This window comes from Megascapheus bottae, chromosome 1 (genome assembly GCF_031878675.1).
Source record: "Megascapheus bottae isolate mThoBot1 chromosome 1, mThoBot2.hap1, whole genome shotgun sequence".
Taxonomy (NCBI): Eukaryota; Metazoa; Chordata; class Mammalia; order Rodentia; family Geomyidae; genus Megascapheus; species Megascapheus bottae.
Window position 1 is genome coordinate 57,120,485 of NC_143509.1, and position 25,483 is coordinate 57,145,967.

Below are 25,483 nucleotides of genomic sequence, written 5' to 3' on the forward strand. Positions count from 1 at the left end.
AACTCCTCTGTAAAGGTCAGATTTTGCAGTGTTCACCACCACTCTTTCATTTTTCTTGTGGCAACTTTGCTCTGCCCGCTGAAATGTGCCATCTTGGAAGCCTTGGCTCATCAGCCTCTGCCCTGGCCATTGGCATCCCAAACTCCAGCTCTTATTTGCTGTCCTGCTTCTCAGACACTGCTTAGTACCCTCTCAGGACCTACCAGCTTCTATGCCAAGAGAGGAAAAGGCCTGTGCAGGAGCCCCTGTGGGACACTTGGAGTCAATGCCCAAGGCCTGGGACACTGATCTGCAGCTGTCCTGATGTGCTGTCACTTGTCTCTGGGTGACACAGCCACCATCCTCTTTTGCTACCTCTCTCCTCCCTACCTTGGAGGAAAGGCATCTGAGTAGAGAAGATCCCAGATGCAGGCCCTGCATTCATTCTTCCCTGCCTCTACACCCCTCCCCCATCACATCTTGATTGTCTCTTCCTGTCCCCTGTAACAAACTGTGCTGTGCTGCGACCCAGGTGTATGCATTGATATTAATCTAGCAATTATTGATTCAAGAAGGACGTGGAGAACATATTTACATAAAATCCATAATGGGAATAGGACTTCTGCTGTAGTAATGAAGAGCTTTCTATTCTAAGGCCTGGAAGAGGAGAAGGGACCTGGGTTGTACCCCTGATTCAGGCTCCTGGGGATCAGGATCTGACCACATAGAGCACAGGCCTGAGTCCTGGAGAGTGACAATCCTACCTGGATGACTTAGCATTGTCATCCTATCTGAGATGCCCACGAGGACTGATGAAGAAAGCCTTGCGGGATGTTTACATACTGCCGGTCTCACTAATAAGGTGTTCTTTCAGTCAGAGAACCCTTAAGAAACCAATGACACCCTCAGATTGGGAAATGTGAAGGCAACTTAATAAAGAAAGTATATTCGGAGTTGTGGGAAGGGGTTTGGGAACCATGCAGGATCATGTGCAGCACTTTGGGCTGGTAACCAGGGAGGGGTATCACCCTAGCTTCAAAGGCAGGAGTGAGGGGCCAGTGTAGAAACAGGAATGGGACAGGCTCCCACTCATCTCTTCTCTCCTTCCATTGGCAAGACTCAGGGAGTGAGGGAAGCCCTGCACACTGTCCAATCCACCTGGCAGAAATGGAGCCAGAGAGTAGAGGAAGGTAGTATAGAAGGCTCAGGATCAAGGGGCAAGAAGGAATCCCCTAGTGCCACCCCAGTGTTCTTAGCTTACTACCGTAAGCCACTGTTTTAAAGGAACTAACTTCTAATTGCCGGTGAAATTAATGGTAGGGAAACTAAGACAGGCAGAAATTGTTTTGACCTCATGTTCTCTGGCTCAGAGGCCAGGCCTGCTCCTTAATGCCTCTTTCCCACCCCTATGGCTTTGTGGGGGGAGGAGGTTTGCAAGCGAGTGACAGGGGAGAGGTAAGCACCAAGGAATGGACATCAGAGCCAAGTCCCTCCTTCCCTCACTTTGCAGTCCAGCAGCAGGAAGCCCAAACCTAATATGGAGAGAAACTCCAGAGGCAGTGTGGGAGAAGTTTGGATCCATCTTGCCTCCCAGAGGGTCTCTGCCAAAGAGGTATGGCCAGGCCCTTCTAGAAGGGCTAAAAATGCTCATGCTTGCCTGTGCCTGCAGACCAAGAGATTCAAAATGGAATTTTTTGGCGAGTGTAGGCTGGCTGTGTCCGCTGTTGTCTGTGTGTCAGTTCTTCAAAGGCCAGCAGCAATTTAGTGATGGGGTATCATTCCATTCCCACGGGAGAGGAAACAGGCAGGAAGGAAATCATGGTGCTGTCGGTTTCCAGACCTAGAAAGGTCTGGGTAGGGTGGAAAGAGGGAAGAAGACTTAGGTCTCAGGGGGAGGAGAAGCCCTGTGCTTATCCCCTGGCTCTCACTTGTCCAGGGGCTTTGGAACCCCCTCACCTGCTCCAGCGGATAACAGAAGTCCCTGATCTATGCTATCTTTCACTTTATAGAAGCAGAAAAAATAACATTCCTTTCCACAGCTGCATAGTGTTCCATGACAGAGAAAAATGCCCTCACTTGTTTTAAGCAGCCTCCCATTTCTAGATGTTTGCGTGTTTTGTTTAGTTGTCCTTCTGCTATTTCAAAGAATTTCGTGGTGAGAAACCTCATACGCAAGTCGTTGTGCACCGTGCAGGAGCCTCTGTGGTCTATTTTTGCTTCTTGGCTATCTGTAGCAGAGGAACAGGTTTGATGTTTCAATTTACAGTCTGTTGCAGATGGATACTTACGTAGAATTCAATAAAACTAAATTACTAGAGAAATGAATTGAAAAACAACATGTAAAATACAAGTCTAAATATTTTGTTCTCTCTCTCTCTTCCTCTCTCCCTCCCTCCCTCCCTTCCTCCTTCTCTCTTCTGTTTGTGGATAGAATCCCAGGCCTTTTACATGTGAAGCAAAGGCTGTACTGCTGTGCTACATTTCCCAGAACCCCAGAGCTTGGTTATTCAATTCAGTGCATATAACAATTGCTCTGTTAAATCATCATAGGGTTTTAAAATAGACATCCAGGTTTGTACATTACCTTACAATGCAGTTGTGTAGTTTATAAATTGACGCTAGTCTATAACCCCACTCCCAGAATTAGGCTACTGGATCAAAGGGTAATGAATGTGTAATTAGTTTTGCTAGGGTCCTCCATCTTCCTCTCCACAGAGCTTGTGACATTTTGCTCATTCTAGTAGTATAGGACAAGGCCCTTCTCCCCACAGCCACCAAAAGTATGTTGTTTTGTGTGCATGCTGGTGGCTCCTGCCTGTAATCCTAGATAGTCACGAGTCTGAGAGCTGGAGGAACACAGTTTAAAGCCCGCCTGAGCAGAGAAGTCTGGGAGACTCCATCTCCAATTAACCAGCAAATACTGGACACAAGTGTGTCACAAGTGGTAGAGCACCAGCTAGGAGCAAGAAAGCTGAGGGAAGATATGAGGCCACGGGTTCAAGCCCTAGTATTGGAAGAATGTGCTGTCTGCCTTGAAGTTTTGCTAACTTAGTAAATGATAAATAGGATCCCAGTCTAAATGTAAATTTGCGTCATTCTTGGTAGGGGTGAGAATAAATATCAAAGTATTTAAAGCAATGCTTGTTTCTCTGTCCTTTACCCATTTCTACTGGACTGCTGGCCTTTACTTTTCCTGGCTTATTTTTTTTTTTTTTTGGCAGTACCAGTAATTGAACTCAGATCTCATGCCTGCTAGGCAAACCCATTATCACTTGAGCTGCAACCCTAAGTACTTTTGTTCTGTTCAGATAGGGCTTCTTTGTTTTTCAGATAAGTCTCTCAATTTTGCCCTGTCTGGCCTTGAACCAAGATCCTCCTACCTCTACCTCCCGAGTGACTAGGTTATAGACATGTACTATCACACCCAGCTTGTTGGTGAGATAGTTTTACTAACTTTTTCCTCAGCTGGCCTCAGACTAACTCCTAACAGTTCTTATGTGTTTAGGAATATTAGTCCCTTGTTGGTGATATGAATTGCAAGTATTTGTTTCAAGTTTATATTTGGATTTTGATTCCTTTTGGTGTTCTTTTGAGTGGGGTGGGCACACAGAAGTGTGCTTTCAATGTAGTCAAATTCATCAGTCTTTTCTTCCATGACTTCTAGGTTTTGTTTTGTTTTGTTTTTTTTTGGTCAGTCCTGGGCTTGCGCTCAGGGCCTGAGCACTGTCCTTGGGCTCTTTTTCTCAAGGCGAGAACTCTACCACCTGAGCCTCAGCACCACTTCCGGCTTTTTTCTATGTATGCAGTACCAAGGAATTGAACCCAGGCCTTCATGCATGCTAGGCAAGCACTGTACCACTAAGCCAAATTCCTGGCCCAATTTCTAGTTTTCGAGCCATAGTTTTCCATTCCATGGTATGAAGAATTCTGCCTAAATTTTCTTATTCTTAACATTTAACCTTTTATCCAATTGGCATTCTTCCTTGTAAGGTCTAAGTTGGACTTAGGTCCAAGTTTTTCTTTCTGCGGATGATTCCCCATGGCCCCAGATCTAGTTATTAAGTGGATATCCCACCTTTATCACTGAAACACATTTTAAAGCATTTGGGATCATAATAGAAAAGGCTCTGTAATTTGTCAGTTTTGCTCAGAAGACCATTACAAGGGAAATTAGCTTTCAAGATATGATCTATAACTTTGCATTACTAGGGCAGAGTAAACTCTGAGTAACATAGATGCAATACAAATGTATCTTTTAAACCCCGTAGGGCCACCGACAGTCATGAGGAAATGGAGATATGAGCCATGATGGAGGGAACACTTAGTAAGACTGAGTTCTGCATTGCAGGTCTTCCTCCCAGCTTGCCTCCAGGAGTTAGGACTGCAGAAGGGGGCCATCATGGTGGTCCCAGGACCCTTGGCTATCTCACTGTTCCTGCACAGCCTCACCCTGCTGGTGTCCCAACTCTGCAACTCCCAAGATGTCTCCAGTGAGTCCACCAGTGACCAGCAGCTGTGCACTCGGCAGGAACATCCCGTTGTGGCCTTCGAAGGTGAGAACAGCCCATTTGGTTGTCCTGAAGGACTCAGACCAGACTTGGGTAGGGTCTGCCTGGATGTTAGAAGCCCTGAGACTCTTCCCCCTCTAACAATAGCTTATTTTAAGAACAGATCATAGATCAGCATCATTTATTCAGGTCCTGCATCTGTATGTATGGGGAGAGGGGGTTGCCTTTCTAGAGAATGAATTAGTGGATACCTTGCGTTGGAGTGGTCAGGATTGGTTGGTGGTCTCAGTTCTATCTGTTCTGGAAGGCCAAGCTCCATTTCTTGGCTTCTTTCAGGGAAGAAGCAAGAGGACTCATGCCTTAAGAAGTCCCTGGAGATCCCTAGAAGGCTTCTATCTTGCCCTAAATCTGCTGCAGGAATGCCTGGCTGTAGAGTCCTGGGAGCCCCCCGTGAACGGGACTCTGGATGACTCATTATTCCCCTTTGTGTAGAGGGAGAGCATGGGAGTGTTTCGTAAAAGTATTTCTCAAACTGGAATTTGTAAATCTCTGGACATATTCCAAAGGGCCCATAAATTCTCCATGAGTCTAAAATTAGTATATATATTTGATGATAATCCAAAAAATAAAATAAAATGCAAATTCTAGAGAGTCCCGAATGTTCTCCCATGACCTATTAACCAATTTGAGGGTCTCTACTTGTCTCACAAACATATTCACATTTCACATGCCACCATGCATACTGCCATCTGCAGATGTCATTTCCAGAATCCTGGGTTCTTGAGTCTGATTACGACTGGGGCTACTCCTTCCTCAGAACAACCTGGCGGGGGAGGTGCACAGGGACGCAGAATTGTCTCCCCCTTTCACAAGCCTTGGATGCTGGAGAGACTGTTCAGAATCAGGTCTCAAGGACAGTCTCCAAATGTTGCTGCTCACTGTAAGGCAATCACATGGTCTCTGTCCCACTGGGCCCTGCGTAGGAAAGCACAAAGCCCTGTCCTATGGGTGGCCCATGGCCAGCAGGATCAGACAAGATGGAAACCAGAGCAGAAAATCAATCATCAAGTCCAAGGCTGGCTGGGGAACTTAAAGAGCCACATGGATAAGGGGTGGGACTGCTAGGATGGAGACTAAGGGAGTTCTGGGAGTGTGGGCTCCCAGCTGTGGGCTGGCTCCCATCTCTAGGAAGAAGGTTTCCAGATATCTTCTTGCTGCTGCCTTATTTGAGCTGGGATCCCCTAGCTTTGAAGGCTTAAGTGGATTAGAGGAAATTAGCAATCTCCTAAGCGTACAAAATGCAGGAACACCCTCAGACTTCTGATGGCTCTTGGAGTGCTGGTGGCTGTCCCCACAGGGCTTTCCCTACTGGAGAAACAGAGGAGCAGAATTGCTAGGGTGGGTTCAGATTGAGGGGACAGCTCCTTAGGGGCGTTTCCTCTTGGAGGGTTTGCCGTGTGATTGGCCCCTCTGAGTCAGAGGAATCCTTTTTACCTTCCCCTTCTTGTAAGCTGGTTTGTAAGAGGACACATGGACTAGGGGAAGGACAAGCAAGGTGGGACATGGGGTCTCAGTGCCTGGGTCTCATGAGATCATCTGTGATCTTCAGATGAACATGATATCCCACCCACCTGCTTACAAAACGAAGGAACCTGCCAACCCTTCTCCGTCCCTACAGCTTTGACTTTTCCTTTCTATTTACCGATGTGTGTGTGTGTGTATACTTGTGAATTGCTGAGGAAGCATACTGATATCATCTTTTGTGCATGCATGCGTGCGTGCGTGTGTGTGTGTGTGTGTGTGTACTGGGGCATGAACTTGGGGCCTGCATGTTGTCCCTTAGCTTAGCGCTCTACCACTTGAGCCACAGCCACTGCTGTTGGTGGTGGTTCACTGGAGATAAAAGTCTCACAAGAGTTTCTTGCTCAGGCTGGCTTTGAACCATGACCTTTAGATGTCAGTCTCTTGAGGAGCTAGGATGGCAGGTGTGAAGCACCAATGTCCAGGAATCAGCAACTTTCTCTAATCCCTGCTTGGTGCCAGCCAAGAGAAAGTGCCATTGGGCCCCAGAGGTAAGCAAACATTTCTGTGGGTGCTCAGGCATCTATATTTATTTCCCAAAGGCTATGCCTTTCATTCCTGGCCCAACATGTCACAAACCTGAACTGTTTCCCTGGTCCCTCTACATTTCTGGTACTGCTGAACATACATACAGCAGTGACATGGTTTCCTCAGATGAGGGACTGGTACCATGTTCTAGAGAATCGGCCCTACTCTAGCACATCCAACCACCTGGCTTCCAAGACTCCCTCCGACAACATGCTGCATTTCTGACTAATGTGCAGGCCTCCCACCTTGTAGCTGTGAGCTTCCCTCTCTTCTGCCACCTGACAGATCTGTGAACAACCCCTAAATATGCTAGAGCAGCTGCCAGTTGCAAAAGCTGATGGGAGGTTTTGTGTTTTGTAAGGTTCAATCTTCTCCTGGGGTTTCTTTGAAGGGGGCCACCTGGGTTTCTTCTCAGCCTTCATATTGTTGTTTGCCACAGCTTGCCCTTTCTCGACAGCAGGGAGAAACCAGCCTGGAGTTAATACCAGCAGTGGTTAATCCACAAAGTGGGTAATTGAATTGACTATAATTAAAATCACAGGCGCGTCATGGAGAATGTCATTTTTCTCTTAAAGTCGCTGTCCAAAGCTTTTGCTGCACACAGATCTCAGGACGTGCTTGGTGTTTTAAAGACAGCCTTCCCTCCGGTCCCCTTTGCCTGTTTAATAAGAGGAAGTTGGCTCCCTTCCCAAGGCTCCCCAGGCACCGAGGCACTGTGCCCAGCCACCTCTCTCCTTGCCCTTCGCCACTTACCCATGTGCATTCCTTTGGGGCTGGAAGAGAGGAGCAGAACTGCAAGGGTCTCCCACCCTCCGCTTCCATTGTCATCTTCCCTGAGATAAAGGCCCTGAATGGAGATGGACAGGTCAGGCCATGTGCACTGCTCTCCCATTCAGCTGCCCACATGTGGAATGCCCTTGTCTGCAAGGATGGGGGAGCTGAAGCACGGCCTGTTTGCTGCTGTTGGAAGCATCTGCTCTCATGGGGACCACACACAGGGGAATAGGCTGAGCCCATGCAGAGTGCCAGTGACATACCACTCAGCAGAACAGAAGGAAAAGGAGAATGTGCAGAGGTTAGAATCCAGGCCTTTCCAGGGAAGGAGAGTCCTTGTCCAACAACCTCCCATGATTTCCAAGAGTGGGGCTGATGTCAGCAAAAAAAGAAAAAATACAACTCACTCAGTTTTAGATCCATTCATTATACTTACAAACCCAAATACCATTAAGGTGATATCACAATTCTTGCCAACCCCTTGTCACCTGCTGGGAGCAGGAGTGGGCCCAAGGAGTTTGTTCCATTTTGCTGCAGAATTTATTCTTTTTTTTAATCATGCACATCACAATTTTCTGAAAAACATGCAATTCAAAAAAAAAAATCTTCCAGTTCTCCAGGGAGCGATTAAATGTTTGCCTGTCGTGCAGAAATGAAGGGCTGCTTTTACTCTGTAGTGGAGGGATAATGAGCAATGATTTATTTCCCTTGGATTTCCCTCTCTCTCTCTCTCTCCCTCTCCCTCTCTCTTCTGAGCCTTATGTAAGTGAGTCACTAATGTACTGAAGGGAGATAGTACAGCGCTTCACCTTTCATCTTCTTTATCCCATCAGTGTAAGGGTTCCTCGCTTTACAGCTCCATCCTTACTGGTGCTAATTCCCTCCTGGCTGAGAGTCATGGATGGAGCAAAATCTGTTAAGGAGCTGTGCACCATGGTGGAAAAGTGAATCTCCCATGGGAAGGAACAAGGAGTCAGCCAGCACAGTTTCAGTTTACTCCGGCTTCATCCAGTGAGCTGCAAGGTCCACTTTCTGCCCACTCAGTCCTTTTGACAGGCTTTGGCTGGAAGAACCTTTTTAAAGACAGGGAACCTCCCAGAATCCATCCCTTTTACTTGTATAGAATCTTACCCGAAGACCTGATTCTCCTGGCAAAAGAAATTAAGAATTATTCATGCATGCATCCAAATATTGCTAGTTGCAAGGCTGAACCTAGAGATCCAAGAAGAAAGATTTTTCTACCAGGCCCAGATGGCTCACATCTGTAATCCTAGCTACTCAGAAGGCTGACATCTGAGGACTGTGATTTGAAGCCAGCCTGAGCAGGAAAGTCCATGGGACATGTATCTCCAATTAAGCACCAGAGAACTGGAAGTGGTATGGTAGTTCAACGTGGTAGTCTTGAGAAGAAAAAGTTCAGGGATATTGCCCAGGCCCTGAGTTCAAGCCCCACAACTGACAAGGAAGGAAGGAAGGAAGGAAGAAGGAAGGAAGGAAGGAAGGAAGGAAGGAAGGAAGGGAGTAGAGGGAGGGAGGAAGGGATGGAAGGAGAGAAGAAAGGAAGAGGGATGGAAGGGAAGAAACAAAGAAAGATCTTTCTTGGTCTTCAAGACAAACCATTGGCCAGATGCATATTGTGGTGGAACTCTGATGCCAGTAAAGCAGAAAGCTATGGAAGCCCTACATCCTGTTTGTGGGGGTCAGGGAATGGGGGTGGCAGGGACAGTGCTATTGTATGGAGGCACAAAGGTTTGCAGGCTCTGTGAGATGGGTTTGGGAACTATGTTCTAGTTTGGTGTGGCTGGAGCATAGAGTTCAAGGGCATGTAAGGATGGTTCTTTTATTTAGTCAAATAATTGCTAGGCAGACAGCTTGGGAGGACAGCAAGGCTAGAAACCCAAAGATGAGAGGACTTGGATCTTTTCCTAGGGAGCTGGGAAGGGATCTAAAGCTTCAGAGTGGCATAGCCACATTTGCATGCTAGAAAGATTGTTCTAGTGGCCTTGTGACAGGGGACTGGAGTGGGCAGGAGTGGGTGGGGCAGGTTGGGAATCTGTTGGAACCAATCCAGGACAAGAGATGAGGGTGCATTATAGTGGATGGGGAATAGATTTGGGAAATGACTTGGAGATAAAACAGACAGGATGTGTACTGATATGGCTGCTGGAGATCTGGAGGAAAGTCAAGAATGATTCAAAGTTCCCCTGTGTGTAGTGTAAAATCTTCTTCCAATCTCAGAAACAGTACTCCCCTCTCCCAGCCAAGGCCACACAGCTGGCTGCTCCAAGGTGGGCAAGTGCAGCTGGGAACTCTGGTCCAACAGTAACCAAAGGGTTTCCTTCTCTTCTACCAGATCTGAAGCCATGGGTGTCTAACTTCACCTACCCTGGAGCCCGAGATTTCTCCCAGCTTGCTCTGGATCCCTCCAGGAACCAGCTCATCGTGGGAGCCAGGTAATGAGGTGCAGGAGAGACTTGGATGGAAGTTGAAGGGGGTGGAATTGGATGGAGGGAATATTGTTTTGGATGAAGGCACTGTGGACAGACTCTTATCCTGAGTCCTGGTCCCCTCTGCCAGACTGTTTCTTGTATGTAAATGTTTGTCCCTCATGGAGGTATTGTACAGGGCTGGAGGTAGGGAGATGACTCCCTAAGAGCTCCTGATTTCAGCCAGTTACATTCTTCAGGGGTTGGCAGTAGTGAGAGCAGAGATGTCTGCTCGTTACCTTTTGCCCCTGTCCCTCCTCTATGGCAGGACCTGCCCAGCTGGCAAATTTTCTGGAAGCTCTCAAAGAGAAGGTGCCCCGGAGCCCCCTGCTGGCCAGCTGGCAGCCTGCAGCTGGGGTGCTGGCCCAAGCCACGTGCTTCTTTTATGAAGGGCATCTCTGTGGCCTGCTCCCCTGAGCCCCATTGTTCACCTGTGGTATTCAAGAGATAAAGCTCCCTAGGGAGACCCAAGAGACTTTGGGGTGGAGTAAGAGGAGCTAATTTCTCACAAATGGAATAACTGCAGACCCTGGTGGAGAAGGAGCTTAGAGATGGCCTATTACATAGGTTTCATTCTGCTCCTGAGCCAGCAACTCCTGCAGCAACTGGGAGCTGGTTGGGAATGGAAATTCCCTAGCCTCAAAATCAGTTTTCTGACTCCATAGTCAGAAACTCTGGGAATAGACCTCTCCAACTTTGAGAATGGCTAGTTTGATCCAAAGGAGACCTTGAGAGGGGAAAAGACCTTCCCCCAAATCATAGAGCCAGATGGCACAGGCATGGGAGTAAACCCAGGCCCCCTAATCCCAGTCTGTGTTATAGGCTCTGAATTCCTTACTCTCGGCGCCAGATATCTGTACGGTTCAGCGGGCCTAGAGGCAGGAGCCATTGGGTTGTTCACTTCTAGGTTACTCTAGCTCATCATACTTGCCCCCTGGTCTTTTTGTGTCTTTGCCTCTTCATCTGTTGTATGAAAAGGTGGCAAGACACGAATAAACTCTGAACTGAGATCAAATGATCTAGGTTCTTATTCTAGGGGGAGCTTGAACTTTCAGGCTCAATTTCCTCATCTATAAAGTCTGGATTACAGTCTTAGTGAAGCCAACTTCACAGGGCTGATGCAAAACCGAGGCTGAATGTATTTTCTTTTCACTTAAAAACAGTTAAAAATGATTTTTACACCAGCATTATGTGTTAAGGTATTACATGCAAATGTCACAAGATAATATCCAGGTTGGGTACTGGTGAGGATCTCAGCTTGAAGCCAGACTAAGCAGGAAAGCCCATGAGACTTTTATCTCCAATTAACTACAACAAAGTTGGGGTGGGGGGGTGGGGGCAGAGCTGGAAGTGGATCTGTGGCTCAAGTGTTAGAGTACTAGTCTTAAAAAAAGCTCAGGATTAGCCAGGTGCTGGTGGCTCACACCTGTAATCCTAGCACTCAGGAGACTGAGATCCGAGGATCACCATTCAGAGCCAACCTGATAGACTCTTATCTCTAATAAACCACCAGAAATCCATAAGTGGTGCTGTGGCTCAAGTGGTAGAGTGCTAACTAGCCTTAAGTTGAAGAGCTCAGGGACAGTGCCCAGGCCCAGAGTTTAAGCCCCATGACCCACAAAAAAAAAAGCGCTCAGGGTCAATGCCCAGACTCCAGGACCAGCACACACACACACACACACACACACACACACACACACACACACACTCACTCACACATGGAGTATGCGATGAGAAGTAAGGCTTACCCCACTCACACCAATAGGCCCCCTACTGGGGTGTGCCCTAGTTCCCTTAGATGGATCCTCTTACATAGACTATTGAAACACAGGTTGGGGAAGCCTTCCCTTATAGTTTCCACATATGCAGGCACATAAGACTATGGGCCTTAATTTCTGATCAAGAAAGTAATCATTTTTCCTGTTTCTTTTAACATGAGTTTACATTCAGTTATAAGAAATAATAGAGATCCCATGTATCCTTCGCCTGGGTATCATTTTATATGACTGTAGTGCCACATTATGATTCAGAAGCTGACATTCATGCTACCCTTCCGCCCAGCTGGGATTTCACGTTTGCATATGCACTTTTCAGACCCAAAGAGTAGCATCTGGAGACTCCTCTGAACCTTGTGGAAACATTCTGAAAGCTGTCTTTCATTCTGCACCTGCCATGTGCCGGCACTCTTCTTATTTTGTGTACTTTTATGTGGTAAATCAGCTAATACATGTTGCAAAGCATTTGTGCAACACATAATCTAGTACATGTCATAAACTGTGCCTGCAGAAAACCATCCAGCCACTATGTTAGGAAGTGTTCTGTGAGGGCCCCTATTTTAGGAACCAGGGAACTGAGCTAACAGAGGTTAAGTCCCCTGCCTGCAGTTGCACTTTGGTCACACTATGTAAAGGGTGATTTTTGTGGGTGGGTGTGTTTGAAAGCTTCCCTGCCACAACTGGAAGCATACCTTTTTCTGTTTCTTTGAGCCTGGATGGAGAAAAAGTCCACCCTGGGCTGGCTCCTTATGCTTAGGTTTTTCCTTGTATTTTCCATCTCCCTTCTTTACCTGACACTTTTTCCCTCTCCTCTCAAACCCCCATGAACCTCAGGAATTCAGGCTAGGGATATCTTTCCTTTACTTTTTAAAAATTAATTTATAACCCTGCTTTGTTCCCTACAGGATAGAGAATGAGTTGAGCTGGAGAGGTTTCTCTGCTCTCAGAAGAGTCAGCTGGGATGCTGTGATGAATGATTTTTGATGGGATAAAGATGAACTGGGTGATGGAATGTTTCCCCTAATTTGTTAAAGCTGTGAGCAGATGCCAGTGTTACCTGAGCGCACAGCTGGGGCAGAGCCATAAGCTGGAGCCCATCTGTCCCCAGTCCAGGAGTGTGGCGCAGGGAAGCCCTGCCAAGGAGCTGGAGAGGGGCCTGGGAAAGGAACAGCTTGAGGCCTGGAGCCAAGGTCATCTGTGAGGCTACCCAGCCCCAGGACAGCAGAGAAGCTGAGTGAGGCCTGGGCCAGCGGCCAGAACTGGGAGAGGATCTCCCAGTCTGAGGTGTCCAGTTCCAGCCCCTGGCTTTCTTCTGCAGCACCACTCCTTCCCATTCTGGCCCACTCCACAACCTTCTCCTCATTTATCAGCACAGCGAAGGTGAGCCAGAACTTTCTTAAGTAATTATTCCTAAAAAGTTCTGGAACCCAAGGAGGAATGGCTTAAAGAAGAGAAAGAGGAGAGGGTAAAGGGGAGGAAAAAAAAAAAAAAGCAGGTCTTTTGGAGGAACCAAGATTTTTACATCTGTTTGTCATTAATACTTTTACTCTGTGTGTGTGTGTGTGTGTGTGTGTGTGTGTGTGTGTGTGTGTGTGTGTGCTGATACCAGGGTTTGAAACTCAGCACCTTGTTGCTCTTAGCTTTCTCACTAAAAGTTGGCTCTCTACCACTTAAGACACTTGATTGTTAATTGGAGATAAAAGTCTACGTGATTTTTTTTTTCTGCCCAGGTTGGTTGGTTTTTTTTGTTTGTTTGTTTGTGTTTTTTTTCCAATCCTGGGCTTGAGCTCAGGGCCTGAGCACTGTCCTTGGACTTTCTCAAGGCTAGAGCTCTACCACTTGAGCCTTAGCACCACTTCCAGCTTTTTTCTATGTATGTGGTACCGAGGAATCGAACCCAGGTCTTCGTGCATACTAAGCAAGCACTCTACCATTAGGCCAAAATCCCGGCCCCCCAGGTTGGTTTTTAACTGTAATCCTCAAATCTTAACCTCTTGAGTAGGTAGGCTTACAAGTGTGAGCCACTGGTACCTGACAATAAAGACTTTTTTTTTTGTCAGTTATGGGGCTTGAACTCTGGGCCTGGGCACTGTCCCTGAGCTCTTCAGCTCAAGGCTACTGCCCTACCCCTTGAGCCACAGCACCACTTCTGGTTTTCTAGTGGTTAATTAGAGATAAGAGTTTCACAGACTTTAGTGCCCAAGCTGGCTTTGAACCACGATCCTCAGTTCTCAGCATCCTGAGTAGCAAGGATTACAGATGTGAGCCACCTCACCTGGCTGGTAAAGATTTTTAAAGTGTCTTCATGAGCCAGTGAAATAAGAAAGCCAGGCATCAACTGGTTCTCCATTTTCCAGATGTGGACACTGAGATCCATAGACAGCCCTAGTGAGTGGTTGAGCTGGAGTTCTGCCTATCTGTCATTGGGTCTGTATCTTGAGCTTAAAAATCACTTTTCTGTAGCACTCTGACCCAGTGGATATGTCACTCTCAATGACTCCTTGAGTTCTGAGACCCTGTGGGTGGCCCTCTGGCTCTAAAGTCCACAAAGTTTTAGAAATGCCTGATCCAAAAAGAAAGAAAGAAAGAAAGAAAGAAAGAAAGAAAGAAAGAAAGAAAGAAAGAAAGAAAGAAAGAAAGAAATGACTGATCCTCAGTGACTGAGAATTCAGTGTCTGTCTCAGGACTTGAATTCAGGATCTAGGTGCTGTTCCTTGACTTTTTCACTCAAGGCTAGTGCTCTAGCACTTGACCCACAGCTCTGATTCCAGCTTATTTATTTATTCTTTTGTAGTTAATTGGAGATAAGAGTCTCATGGACTTTACTACCCAGGTTGGCTTTGAACCTTGATCCTCAGATCTCAGCTTCTTGAGTAGCTAGGATTACAACCATGAGCCACTGGCCCCTGATATTAAATCAGCATTAATAATTATTATTTAAAGCTTCTGAGCAGCCAGCTGCTGGATAAAAAGTGTTTGAGGAAGATGTGTGATCATATCACAGAGGCTAGAGGGGTTGTGAGGCAAAGGAATGGGGCAACTGGACTTTAGGAGACAAGGTGGATGGTCCAGGAACAGACCCATGGAAAGGTGAGATGTAGTATGAGTCATTGACTACAAGAGATAAGAAAGCAAACAGGACTCTGGGTGCCTGTGTGGTAAGGTGTGGTAAGATGTGGTGCTCCCTGTAAGAAAGAGCTCCTAGGATTTCACTTGAACAGAAGTAGGCTCCAAGGCTGGGAAGGAAGAGGTCAAGGAGAAATTTACAGCAGTTTATTTTTCAGATATTAATGGGCTTTTTTTTTTTTTTTTTTGGCCAGTCCTGGGCTTGGGCTCAGGGTCTGAGCACTGTCCTTGGGTTCTTTTTCTCAAGGCTAGAGCTCTACTACTTGAGCCTCAGCACCACTTCCCGCCTTTATTCTATGTATGTGGTACCAAGGAATCAAACCTGGGTCTTCGTGCATGCTAGGCAAGCACTCTACCACTAGGCCAAACTCCTGGCCCTGGCTTTGTTTTTTTGTTTTGTTTTGTTTTGTTTTTTATTTTTTTATTCTAGAATTTTGCAACACTTTATTCCATGAAACAAAATAAGTGTTCTGAGTTAGGTACCAGTGGCTCCTACCTGTCATCCCAGATCTCAAAAGAAGATCCAAGTTCTAAGCCAGGAAACTCTGCGAGACTGTTACTTCCATTTGAGCTACACCAGAAGTGGAGGTGTAGCTCAAGTGGTAGAGCATCAGGCTTAAGGGGAAAAGCTAAGGGACAGTTTCCAAGTCCTGAGTTTAAACCACAGTGCTAATACACACACACACACACACACACACACACACACACACACACACACACACACACGTTCTGATAGGCTGAGTCAAAAACATTTATTTTATAGACAAAGAATAGCTTAAGAAAAAAAGCAGAAACAACAAAAAACAGATTGGCCATTTTAGAGTTCTTCTTGTAGAGTGAAGACAGAAAGCTAGAACAATAGAAAACTAACTGTGGTTAACATTAGGTGACAGCAATACTTGCTTTTGGTGTCAGGATCTAGACAGAGGGAACTTTACTATTGTGCCAGTTGAAACTAGTCTGGAAAATTTGACTCTTCCCTCCTTTCCTGATTCTTTTTGCCAGTCCTGGGCCTTTAACTCAGGGCCTGGGCACTGTCCTTGGGCTGTCTCAAGGCTAGAGCTCTACCACTTGAGCCACAGCACCATTTCTGGCTTTTTCCTATGTATGTGGTACCGAGGAATTGAACCTGGGTTTTCGTGCATGCTAGGCAAGCACTCTACCACTAGGCTAAGTTTTGGAAACTTCAGCATGGCGGATTCTATTTTGATTATCAGTCCGGTCTGCTGGAGCCTAGTACAGAGCTTAATCAAAACAAGGACCTCCTGTAACGTTCATTTAACAGTGGAGTCAAACCTGTTTGCTGGGTTAGCTAGGAGCAGATACAGCACAGGGCTTGGGGGTGGACAAATATGAGGTTTGATCCCAACTTTTTATTCACTATCTCCTTGACCTAGGCCATTGACCCCACCTGTTTCCTCAACTATAAAATGGAGTTTTTCTGTATCTATTGCTAGAGCTACAATACATTTTAATACACTAACAAGAGGCAAATTCTCCCTGGACACTGGCCTACCCTAGGTAGGCCCCTCTACAGTCAACGTAGTCCTGGCACCCCATGATTCCTGAACCAGAGACTGCTTTGTGGGGTCCTGCCTACAAACCTAGTGTGTCTTATAATTTCTTTTCTCTTTTCTCAGGAACTACCTCTTCAGACTCAGCCTTGCCAATGTCTCCCTCCTTCAGGTACATTTGCTTTTCTTCCCTTCCTTTCCTGAAATTTTCTGTATTTGGAAGCTGGTGGGGTGGTGGGAAGGGTGGTAACCTGAGAAGAGATATTCAGAATTCAGCCCCTAGGATTGACATCTGCTCTTTCCTCTTTTATCAAAGTCTCTGTTGGAGAGACACTTGGAAGTGGGGGTGTGACCCACAGACACTTAGGGATGCTGCACAGTGTTATTGCATTATGCAGTGAGGCTACTGGTGTGAGAATGAGCACCAGATCAGAATGAACAACTGTCTCTGTTTGACTGTACAAATTTCACCTGTTCATGTTTGTCTATGAGATGCACAAATTTCTGAGTTAAAAGTGGGATTGTACTGAGAAAACTGGGACTGTTGTTCATTCTAAGTCCACAGGAGGCTCTCTGAGTTTAGGCCTCTCTGGAAAGGGTGTCCCTGGTTCTTTTCTTAGGTTGGCCTACGTGATTCTATTCTAATTCATTTCCAATGAACTGTGATTGATTTATTATCTGCTGCCAAGAAAGACTCCCCAAGCATAATTCCCTAAGTGCTCTGAGAGACTTTTAATGGGACTCCCTGATCCAGAACAGTTATCCCAGATTGAGAAACAGATGCCAAACCATCTCTTCAAAGAGGCTGCATATTCCAAAGGACAGTCATCTCTTCCTCAGTGACAGAAGAGCTTCACTTATTATATTTAAAATGCTTCATCTCCCATTGATAGAGCACTCACTGAGCACTAACTTGGGCATCAGAACTGAGCTTGGGGCTGGGGGTAAAGGAAGGACAGGCTCTCACCTCCAGGAAAAGTGATAAATGGTGCATACAATCTAATTAGAATTTGAGAGGTTATCAAGCACTGGACTGTCTGGCATTGAGTTTCACCACAGTGGGCAGTTAAGGAGGAGTGAGCTGGTGTGGCATTTTGGTCTCCATTTTTCCAACCATAGTCTACACTGTCAGGGGCCACTGCAACTCATGGATGGCTATTGGAGAGTGGTATAAAGTTATTTCTGTGGAAAGGGAGGCATCAGGATGACCGAGGGAAAGTTGTAAGAAAATACATTTATCCTTCAGTCCATACTTTTACCAGCCAATCTGCTTATCTGTCTGTCTAATCATCCTTTCAATAAACATTTAGGGAATATTCACTAAGAGCCAAATCTTTGGTATTAGGTTATGGTAGTAGACATTTTAGCTCTAAAAGTGAAGTTTATCCCTTGGCTTCAGGATCATATATAATTCCCTTTTCTAGAGGTTGGACCATGTGACATGTTCCTGGGGCCTAGACTGGAAATCCAGGGCAAGTTCCCAGAGGCAACATTCTTTGGCTTGCTGGTTTGGTCATTGCAAGTGGCCAGTAGCCAGTCCTGAACCTAGTTTCAAAGTGGAATCTATAGAAACCAAACCTAGACAAGGTTCAAAGTTAGGTTGGGGGGAGAGGAGGCAAGAGGTCAAGATGGGGGAGGGGGGTCTTCTCTTAGCACCAAGCATTTGATTTTTATTTGATTCCCAAACTCTGTCAATAAAGATCTTCTGGCAACATAAAGTAGCTGAGAATGCACAAAAATAATGGCAGTGCTGTGGGAGCCATGGCCTGGATGCAGAAGGAACCCCCTGGGCCCAGCAGGGTCTGCAATGGCTTCCCAGAGGAGCTGCCTTTGAACTGGAATTCAAAGGGTGTGTTTGCTGGTAGTGAAGGGGATAAGAGAGGTGTAAAATAGCACACAGCATTGAGGGTCAGGATCAAAGAGTGGCAGTGGAGTAAAGGTGGGAGATGAGGTCTGGAAGAGACAGAGAGGACTCCTGAGGTTCTTCATTGCTGAAATGAGGAGGGGGATTTATTCTGAAGAGCAGTGGGGATCCATTAGTGACTCGAGCAGGGAAGTGGCATAAACAGACTTGACTGATCATCTGGGTCGAGAAAGAGACGAAGGGTAGAGAAGCTAGTTAGGAGATTATTGAAGTTGTCCAGGCAAGTCCTGGGGAGAGATACAGGAAGGCATAGCCGTGGGGTGAAGATAGGAAGGGATCTTCAGGTAGCAGGTTACACAGGCCCACAACATCACACATCTTCAGGCATGCCATTTCTGTGTGAGGTGACCCTCAGTGTGAGTATAGGGTGAGTTGCAACCCTAAAGGAGAAATTATCAGTATTTGAACCACAGAAATGAAGCTGAGTTTCAGACTGGCAGAGCTGGATACTGTGAATTAGGATGGTAATGGTACTAGTCTGGCCACTGATAGCTATGGAACAGAATCATCAGGCTCTGAAAAACACTGCTGCCTCTTGGATTCTGGCTTCATTTCTCCTGGGTGTTTGGAGCAGAGGTTCAGCTTCAGGGCCATTTTCTGAAAAACAGCCTTAAAAGGAATAGGAACTGGGTTTACCACCTTCCCCAGGATGTCACTTAGGGACTTATCTCAAAGTTCAGCCTGGATTCTCCTAAGAGAAGCAAGAGAAAAAAGAAATAAACTTTGCATCCACATTCCTACTCATAGAAAGGGCTTACTAGCTGGCCACAAAGGGAAGAAAACAAACAAGAGGTTGGAACAGGCCCTCCAATGCCCTCTCAACAAGACTGGAGACCCTGGCCTCTGATCCTCAGAGTGGTTACGTGTGTCTGCTCTCTGGCCTGGAGAGAAAACTATAGCTTATGATTTTTGACCACAAAAGTGTCATGTCAGTAAGGATCCTTCCATTGCCTTCACTGGGGAAGCCCCTGCTCTAAGCTTTCAGTCCAGTTATAAGCAACTGACAAGCAACCAAGGACTGCCCTGACAAGGGTAAGGATACACATGGGTTTTAAGGTTTCATTAGAGAGCCAATTGAGCCCTCTACTTGGTTCCCAGGGTATGACTGAAGCAAACTTAAAACCCTATGCTTTATTGATAGTTTAAATAATTAACATTCCTTAAAGTAAAATCTAAATGCAAATAGTTTATGCAAACTGGTATCCATTAAAGGGATTCTAAGTACCTGACCTCTATTAAACAATTGATGTAATCTGCTATTCCTTAAGGAAAATTGAAATCATGAGAAGGAGGGGCAGCGTGAAACAGCAGCAGTATGTGTTAAGGTGGAGGAGGGATTGGAGATGTGGGGGATGAGTAGGAGAATTAAATCAGCTTAAATCAGCTCACTTGTGATGTTGTTACCAGAGTAACCCAATCAATTGGTCTTGGGAAATTTTGAAATGGAGGCTAATGATCAGTGACATTGTGTCAGGGGGTGAGAGGCCAACATGATGAGCTATCTTGGATCTGGCAATTAGGAGCTCATAAGTAATCTTTGTCAGAGTAGCTCTATGGGATGATGTGGATGTAGGGCAATTGCAACAAACTGATGACCTCAGGATGCCATGATGGGTTTTGTTGGGACCCAGGTAGTCATTGAGGTGATTCTTGAGTTCTCTTCCAGCTTATCTCTCATTCTCTAAGACTTGTTGGGAGTTTAAACTCTGCTGAATGGTGAACTCAGTGCTCAGATGTGCTGGTTGGGAGTATGGCCCAGTAGTAGAGTACTCGCCTAGCATGCACAAAGTCCTGGGTTCGATTCCTTGGTACCACATACACAGATAAAGCCAGAAGTGGTGCTGTGACTCAAGTGGTAAAGTTCTAGTCTTAGTTCAAGCCCTAGGACTGGCAAAAAAAAAAAAGTACAGTGAGAAATTTTAACAGACACATACCCATACGCAGCATGAAACAGGAGACATCAGTGGAGAAGAGATTCAGTGCCTTCTTGGAAACAGAAAATAGGTGAAGGGATCATCCTGACTTAGTAGAGCAGAATGCCTTACAGAAGCCAGCTGAAGCCTAAGATGGGCTCAGAAATTAGAGTGTGGGATATTGTGGAATTGTGCATTTGCTGGCCCAGCTATTTGCTGGAGTTAGCCATTTCTTCAAGAAGCCCTGGTTCCTTTCAGTGGGAAAGAGTCAATGACTTATGTTTAAATATGTATGAATAGTCAGTAATCATCAGACATTTGAGGAAAGAAATAAAAGTGAAGACCAATAAGCAAATGAAGAAATGAAAGAAGCTATAAGAAACAGATAATGTAAGCAATATAAGAAAATGTTTTAAAATTGAACTACAAATATTAGTATCTCCTAGAATGTGAAAGCATTTTGTCTATAACCAATTAATTTAAAATAGGAAAATTGAAAATGCAACCGGAAAAATAATTGAATTATAGAATTAAAAGGTTGAGTTGAAGAAAAAAATGTACTAGAAATTAAAACAGAAGTAGGAAATGAAAAATAAGAGAGAATGAACAGAAAACTAGAAGATTGACACACAAATGCCTACAGTGAATTGGATTTGTGAAAGTTACACATGCGCATGTGAGTGTGCGTGCACACACACACACACACACACACACACACAAACAGAGAGAAAGGCAAACCGGTGGAAAAAAAATTAAGGATGAAATAGCATAAGAAAATTTGCCAAAATGAATCTTCAAATTGAAAAGGCTAACTTAATTCTCAAAAGATAATAAACAGCAGTGTAAAGTTCAGTTCATAAACAGAAGATCCTAAAAGACTTCCAGAAACTTAAAAACAAAATCAAGCAACAACAAAAAAACTGCTACAGGGGCCAGGAGTTTGGGCTAGTGGTAGAGTGTTTGCCTAGCATGCACAAAGCCAGAAATGGTGCTGAGGCTCAAGTGGTAGAGCTCTAGCCTTGAGAAAAAGAACCCAAGGACAGTGCCCTGAGCCCATGCCCAGGACTGGCAAAAAAAAAAAAAGCTGCTATAAAATATGTATCATATGAGAATTCTTCAGAGCAACCATAGAAGAAAACCATAGATGAATAAATGCTCTCAAAATTCTAAGTAAAAGCCAGGTGCCAGTGGCTCATGCCCGTAGCTACTCAGGAGGCTAAGATCTGAGGATGAAGATTCAAAGCCAGTCCTGGCAGGAAAGTCCAATATTCTTATTTCCAATGAGGCACCAAAAGAGGTGATGGTGGAGCCATACCTCAAGTGGCAGAGCATTAGCTTTGAGCAAAAAAGCTCAGGGACAGTACCGAGGCCCTATGTTCTCTGGTTGAGAAATCTAAATGCCATAATGAGACCAGAGACTAGCATGTCATAGCATCACTGCCTGGTACTATGTCCTCTGGTCTAGTCTTGCTGCTCATTGTCCTCCCAGGTTGTATGGAAAGCATAGCCAGGAAGCAGACCCATTGCAGTTGTAAAGACATTGGCAGATCTGGACAGTGATTCAGTTTTTGGACTGACTATCCTACTGTAACTTCTAGCCTTGGGAACTAATAGGAAGTATTGGGAAGACAGCAAGGCCATCCTGCTATCTAGAATTTTGAAATGAAAGTAATTTGGTAGAGAAAGGAAGAAATCAGTATCTGGATGTCTTTTGTGAGGGGAATTGTCCAACTACTTCCCTGATTTCTAGGTAGCCATATTGAGAGCCATACTGAGAGCCACAAGAAGATGCTTTCCCATATGCAGCAAAGGATTAGAGCAAGGATGGGCTGAACTCCAGAGAACCAAGTGATACAGGTGATACAGGACATGAATTAGTTCAATCCCAATTACCTCTGATGGAGGGACTTCTAAGACACAAATATTTGGCGCTAGGTTATGAAATGAGCAAAGGGACTATACCATGCTGCATTGTTGTTCCTTCTTTTTTCACCACCTAAATTCTGGGATCTGATACCTCCAATGCTGGTCATGAAAGTCTGCAGCAGTGGCCTGGGAGTAATCTCTCCTGATTGCTCTTTGAAGTAAATGTGTGATAGAGGTCATGGTCATACACAGTCTAGTAGAGTTGTGCAGCACCCAGGTAGAGTTGGTCCCTAGCCGTCCCTTATGTGGGTGAGGCTGGATAGGGAAGGGGCTGCAGGTACAACTGTCATTGAACCTTCACCCATTCTGCCTGCATCACAAGATTATGGCCACGCCTCCTAATTTTTCCATGCTGCAGCCTAACCAATAGGAATTAAGAACCAAGGCCACACCCACATTCCATGCTGCTTAGTAGCACTGGTATTCTCTATTGGTTTATACCACTCCCAGCAGTTGAGAGAGGTAGAGTTGATCCATGGTGATTAAAGAGAATCAAGGTGATTTAGGAGAGATAGTAAGAAGTAGTCAGAGTTAGTGGTGATTGTGAGAACAGAGGTAGTTTCAGAGCCTAGGTATGTGCCTCCTCCCTACCTTCCCTGTCCCAGTGATAGGATGTCTGAGCAAACAAGATTTAAAAAAGAAAGAAAGAAAATTAGCTAAGGAAAGAAACTACTGCAAGAATACCTAAGCAGAACTGTCCTGGAGTACCACTGCAGACTCCAAGAAAAAACATTAAAAAGGCAGGTAACCCCAAGACAAACACTGCTGCAGACTATAATTCAACTGAGGATGCGACCAAAGACTACGCAGACAATGAGCCTCCCTGTCCACTGGGTACAGTCAGAGCTGCCAGGATCTAGAGTGGCAAAGGTCCCAATAACACTGAGGACCTGGAAGGGTGCTACCAACATCTAGTGCTTGCCCTGGGCTCCAGCAGAATACAAAACCAACAGCTGTGGAGTGAGATTGAACAACTGAAGCAGGAAAAGAAAGACCTGCAGGAGCAATAGGAAAAAGAGAATGAGAAGATGGCCTGTGTGCAGGAAATACTGAAAACCAAGCTGGAGCTCCGCAAGCTATCAATACAGATGTTGGCTTCAGAAAAATTCAATTTACAATCTTCCTGGCTCACATGCAGCAGGTGGCCAATGAAAGAGAACTGGAGCACCAAGGTCTTGAAAGCTGCCTGCCGGCTTCACAGCAATGGGTCGCAGAGCCAGAGATGACACTGTCTGCCGTCTCCACCATGCAGAATGAGACCAACAAGAGCAACCTACAACTCAGGAAAGGCCTGAATATCATGAAGCTGCAGCTCCAGGAAAAGGCCAGAAGCTATGATGAACCTGAGGATGAGAACACCGGGAGGCTGGAAGAACTTCTGACACAGAAGGCTCCCTGACAATCAAAATTTGCAGGTTGCGACAAGCATTAGTGGAGTGGACTGAGTTGGAAAGACAACTAGACAATATGAAAGAGTTGGTGACATTACAGTTGGAGAGAGACAACTCTGTGGAGGACCTGAGGGTGGAGAGCTCCAGGTGGCAAGAGAAGGTCCAGCGGCTCTTAGAGCAGATGAGCCAACTGAGAGAAGAGAAAGAGCAAGGGACGAGGCAGGTGCTGGAGCTAGAGAGCAAGCAGGTGGAACTGAGAAAGCAGCTGGCAGAGCTGCAACCTCCACAGATCCCTGCAGGGCCACCTCGGGTTAAATGAGCAGCAGCTGCAGGTCCAGGCCTTCTAGTTGCAGGAGCAACTTCATATCTAGGTACAGGAAAACCAGAGACTCAGTCTCCAGAACCTGGAGCAGCAGCAGTGGCTGTGGAGAAGGCTGAGGAATGAGATCAGCAGGAGCTTAGAACCATCTGTGAACAGCGTGTCTCCTTCAGCCAGCAGCTGACCTCAGGGAGGGAGGCCTTACAGCAGCACCTACCAAGGCAGACCCAGTGCTGGAGCAGCTGAAACAGGAGTAAGTGCAGAGTGAATTGGGGGCCCAGATGGAGAGTGAAAAGTCACAGGACACTCTGAAGTGCCTGGAGGCAACAAGACAGGAGAATGAGCAGCTGTGTACCCAGCCAAGCTTCCTGGTGTTCCCTGAGCAAAGAAGAAAAGAAGGGTGAGGAGGCAACCCCTCCCCCAGCACGTGACTGTCCCAGAGGACATAAACAACCCACAAACCATCTTTATCTAGAAGCACTATCCATTGCTGAATCAAAGAAAGTGAAGCTCAGCCGGCAACTGCAGGAGTAGCAGGCCCGCTGGGGGTGCCTGAGAAGCCTGGCAGACAGCCCAGTACCAGAGAAAGCTGGAGCACCAGGCCCTTTCCTCTGAGAGCTGGATCTATGGTCTGTTTGGGAAGAGGAAGCAGGACATACAGGTGCCCAACAAGAAGCTGCAAATCTGCTTCACTGATAACCTGCCCGACATGGTGGACTACCCAGAGGCAAGTGGATAACCTCCAACTTTGATGCAGCCAGTTGTCAGAACACATGACTGCCACTGAAGAGAACATTGTTTCCTATCAAGAACAGATGGAAGTCCTGGATAAACTGTGTCTGCCAGCTGTCCCTGGAGAAGAGGGAGAAGAATTTGCTGCAGGAGCTGCTACTGCGCCTTGCAGGTGAAGGCACAGAGTCCCAGGACAAGATGCTGGCAGCTACCGACACCCCTGCTGCTGAGGTCCCCTCAGACCTTTGTGGCCCCATGAAAATGGAAGTTATGGAATAACAGCACTATTTTGAAGACAGGCAACTCAAAGAAAACTTGAAACCTGTCCATGGAGAGGCTGGGGTGTCTGGACCCCAGTAGAACCCCACTACAGAGCCTGCTGTGTCACTGCTGCCAGATATCCAGCCCCACCAAGAGCTTGTAGGCTTGGGCAGGGAGTCCTGCCTCCCTTTCTTCTACAAGACTGATACAAACAATGCATTTAGGATTATAAGTATCTAAAAACCAAGGCTACAATCTTCTAAAATATACTTTCACCTTGACACCTGCTTGCCATTCTCTCAGGCCTAATTATTGTAGAGTGGTGAGTGGAAAGAGCTAAACTTTAGGCCACAGAGGGCAGAGGCTGCTGGGAGGTGGCTCAAATCCTAGGGACATCCCATAACCCATTGGTTGCCAGGGAAGGGGCCCAAGTGAGGATTAATACAGATTCAGTTCTTTAAAAAGGAAGGTGGAGAGCATAGTTTTATATGACTTAGTTTTATATTACTATTTTTAATAATGATAATTATGTTATACATAATTTAATAATATAGTAATGTCTTAATTTCATGACATTACATTATCTTAATCTTATATAAAACTTTATATTACTATATTATCTGCACTATATTCATCATTTCATGTTATATGTTAGTATAGTCATGGTAAAATCCACTGCATTTGTGGGAATGTGCTGAACTCTATGCCAGCAATAGTAAATTTTGAATGCTAAAATGCCACAATGG

The 25,483-nt window shown here is 45.8% G+C and overlaps 1 protein-coding gene across 1 annotated transcript in view; it reads left to right on the top strand.

Annotated features, from left to right (window-relative positions):
* The first annotated feature begins 4,359 nt into the window (after positions 1-4,359).
* Positions 4,360-25,483, top strand: part of Sema5b (semaphorin 5B) — a 45,240-nt gene continuing 24,116 nt past the window's right edge. Inside the window, exons 1-3 of the mRNA XM_090345357.1 lie at positions 4,360-4,532; positions 9,724-9,823; positions 16,398-16,443. Of these exons, the coding sequence (XP_090201483.1) occupies positions 4,379-4,532; positions 9,724-9,823; positions 16,398-16,443 (300 nt within the window). The 5' untranslated portion in view covers positions 4,360-4,378. The remainder of the gene's footprint in view (positions 4,533-9,723; positions 9,824-16,397; positions 16,444-25,483) is intronic.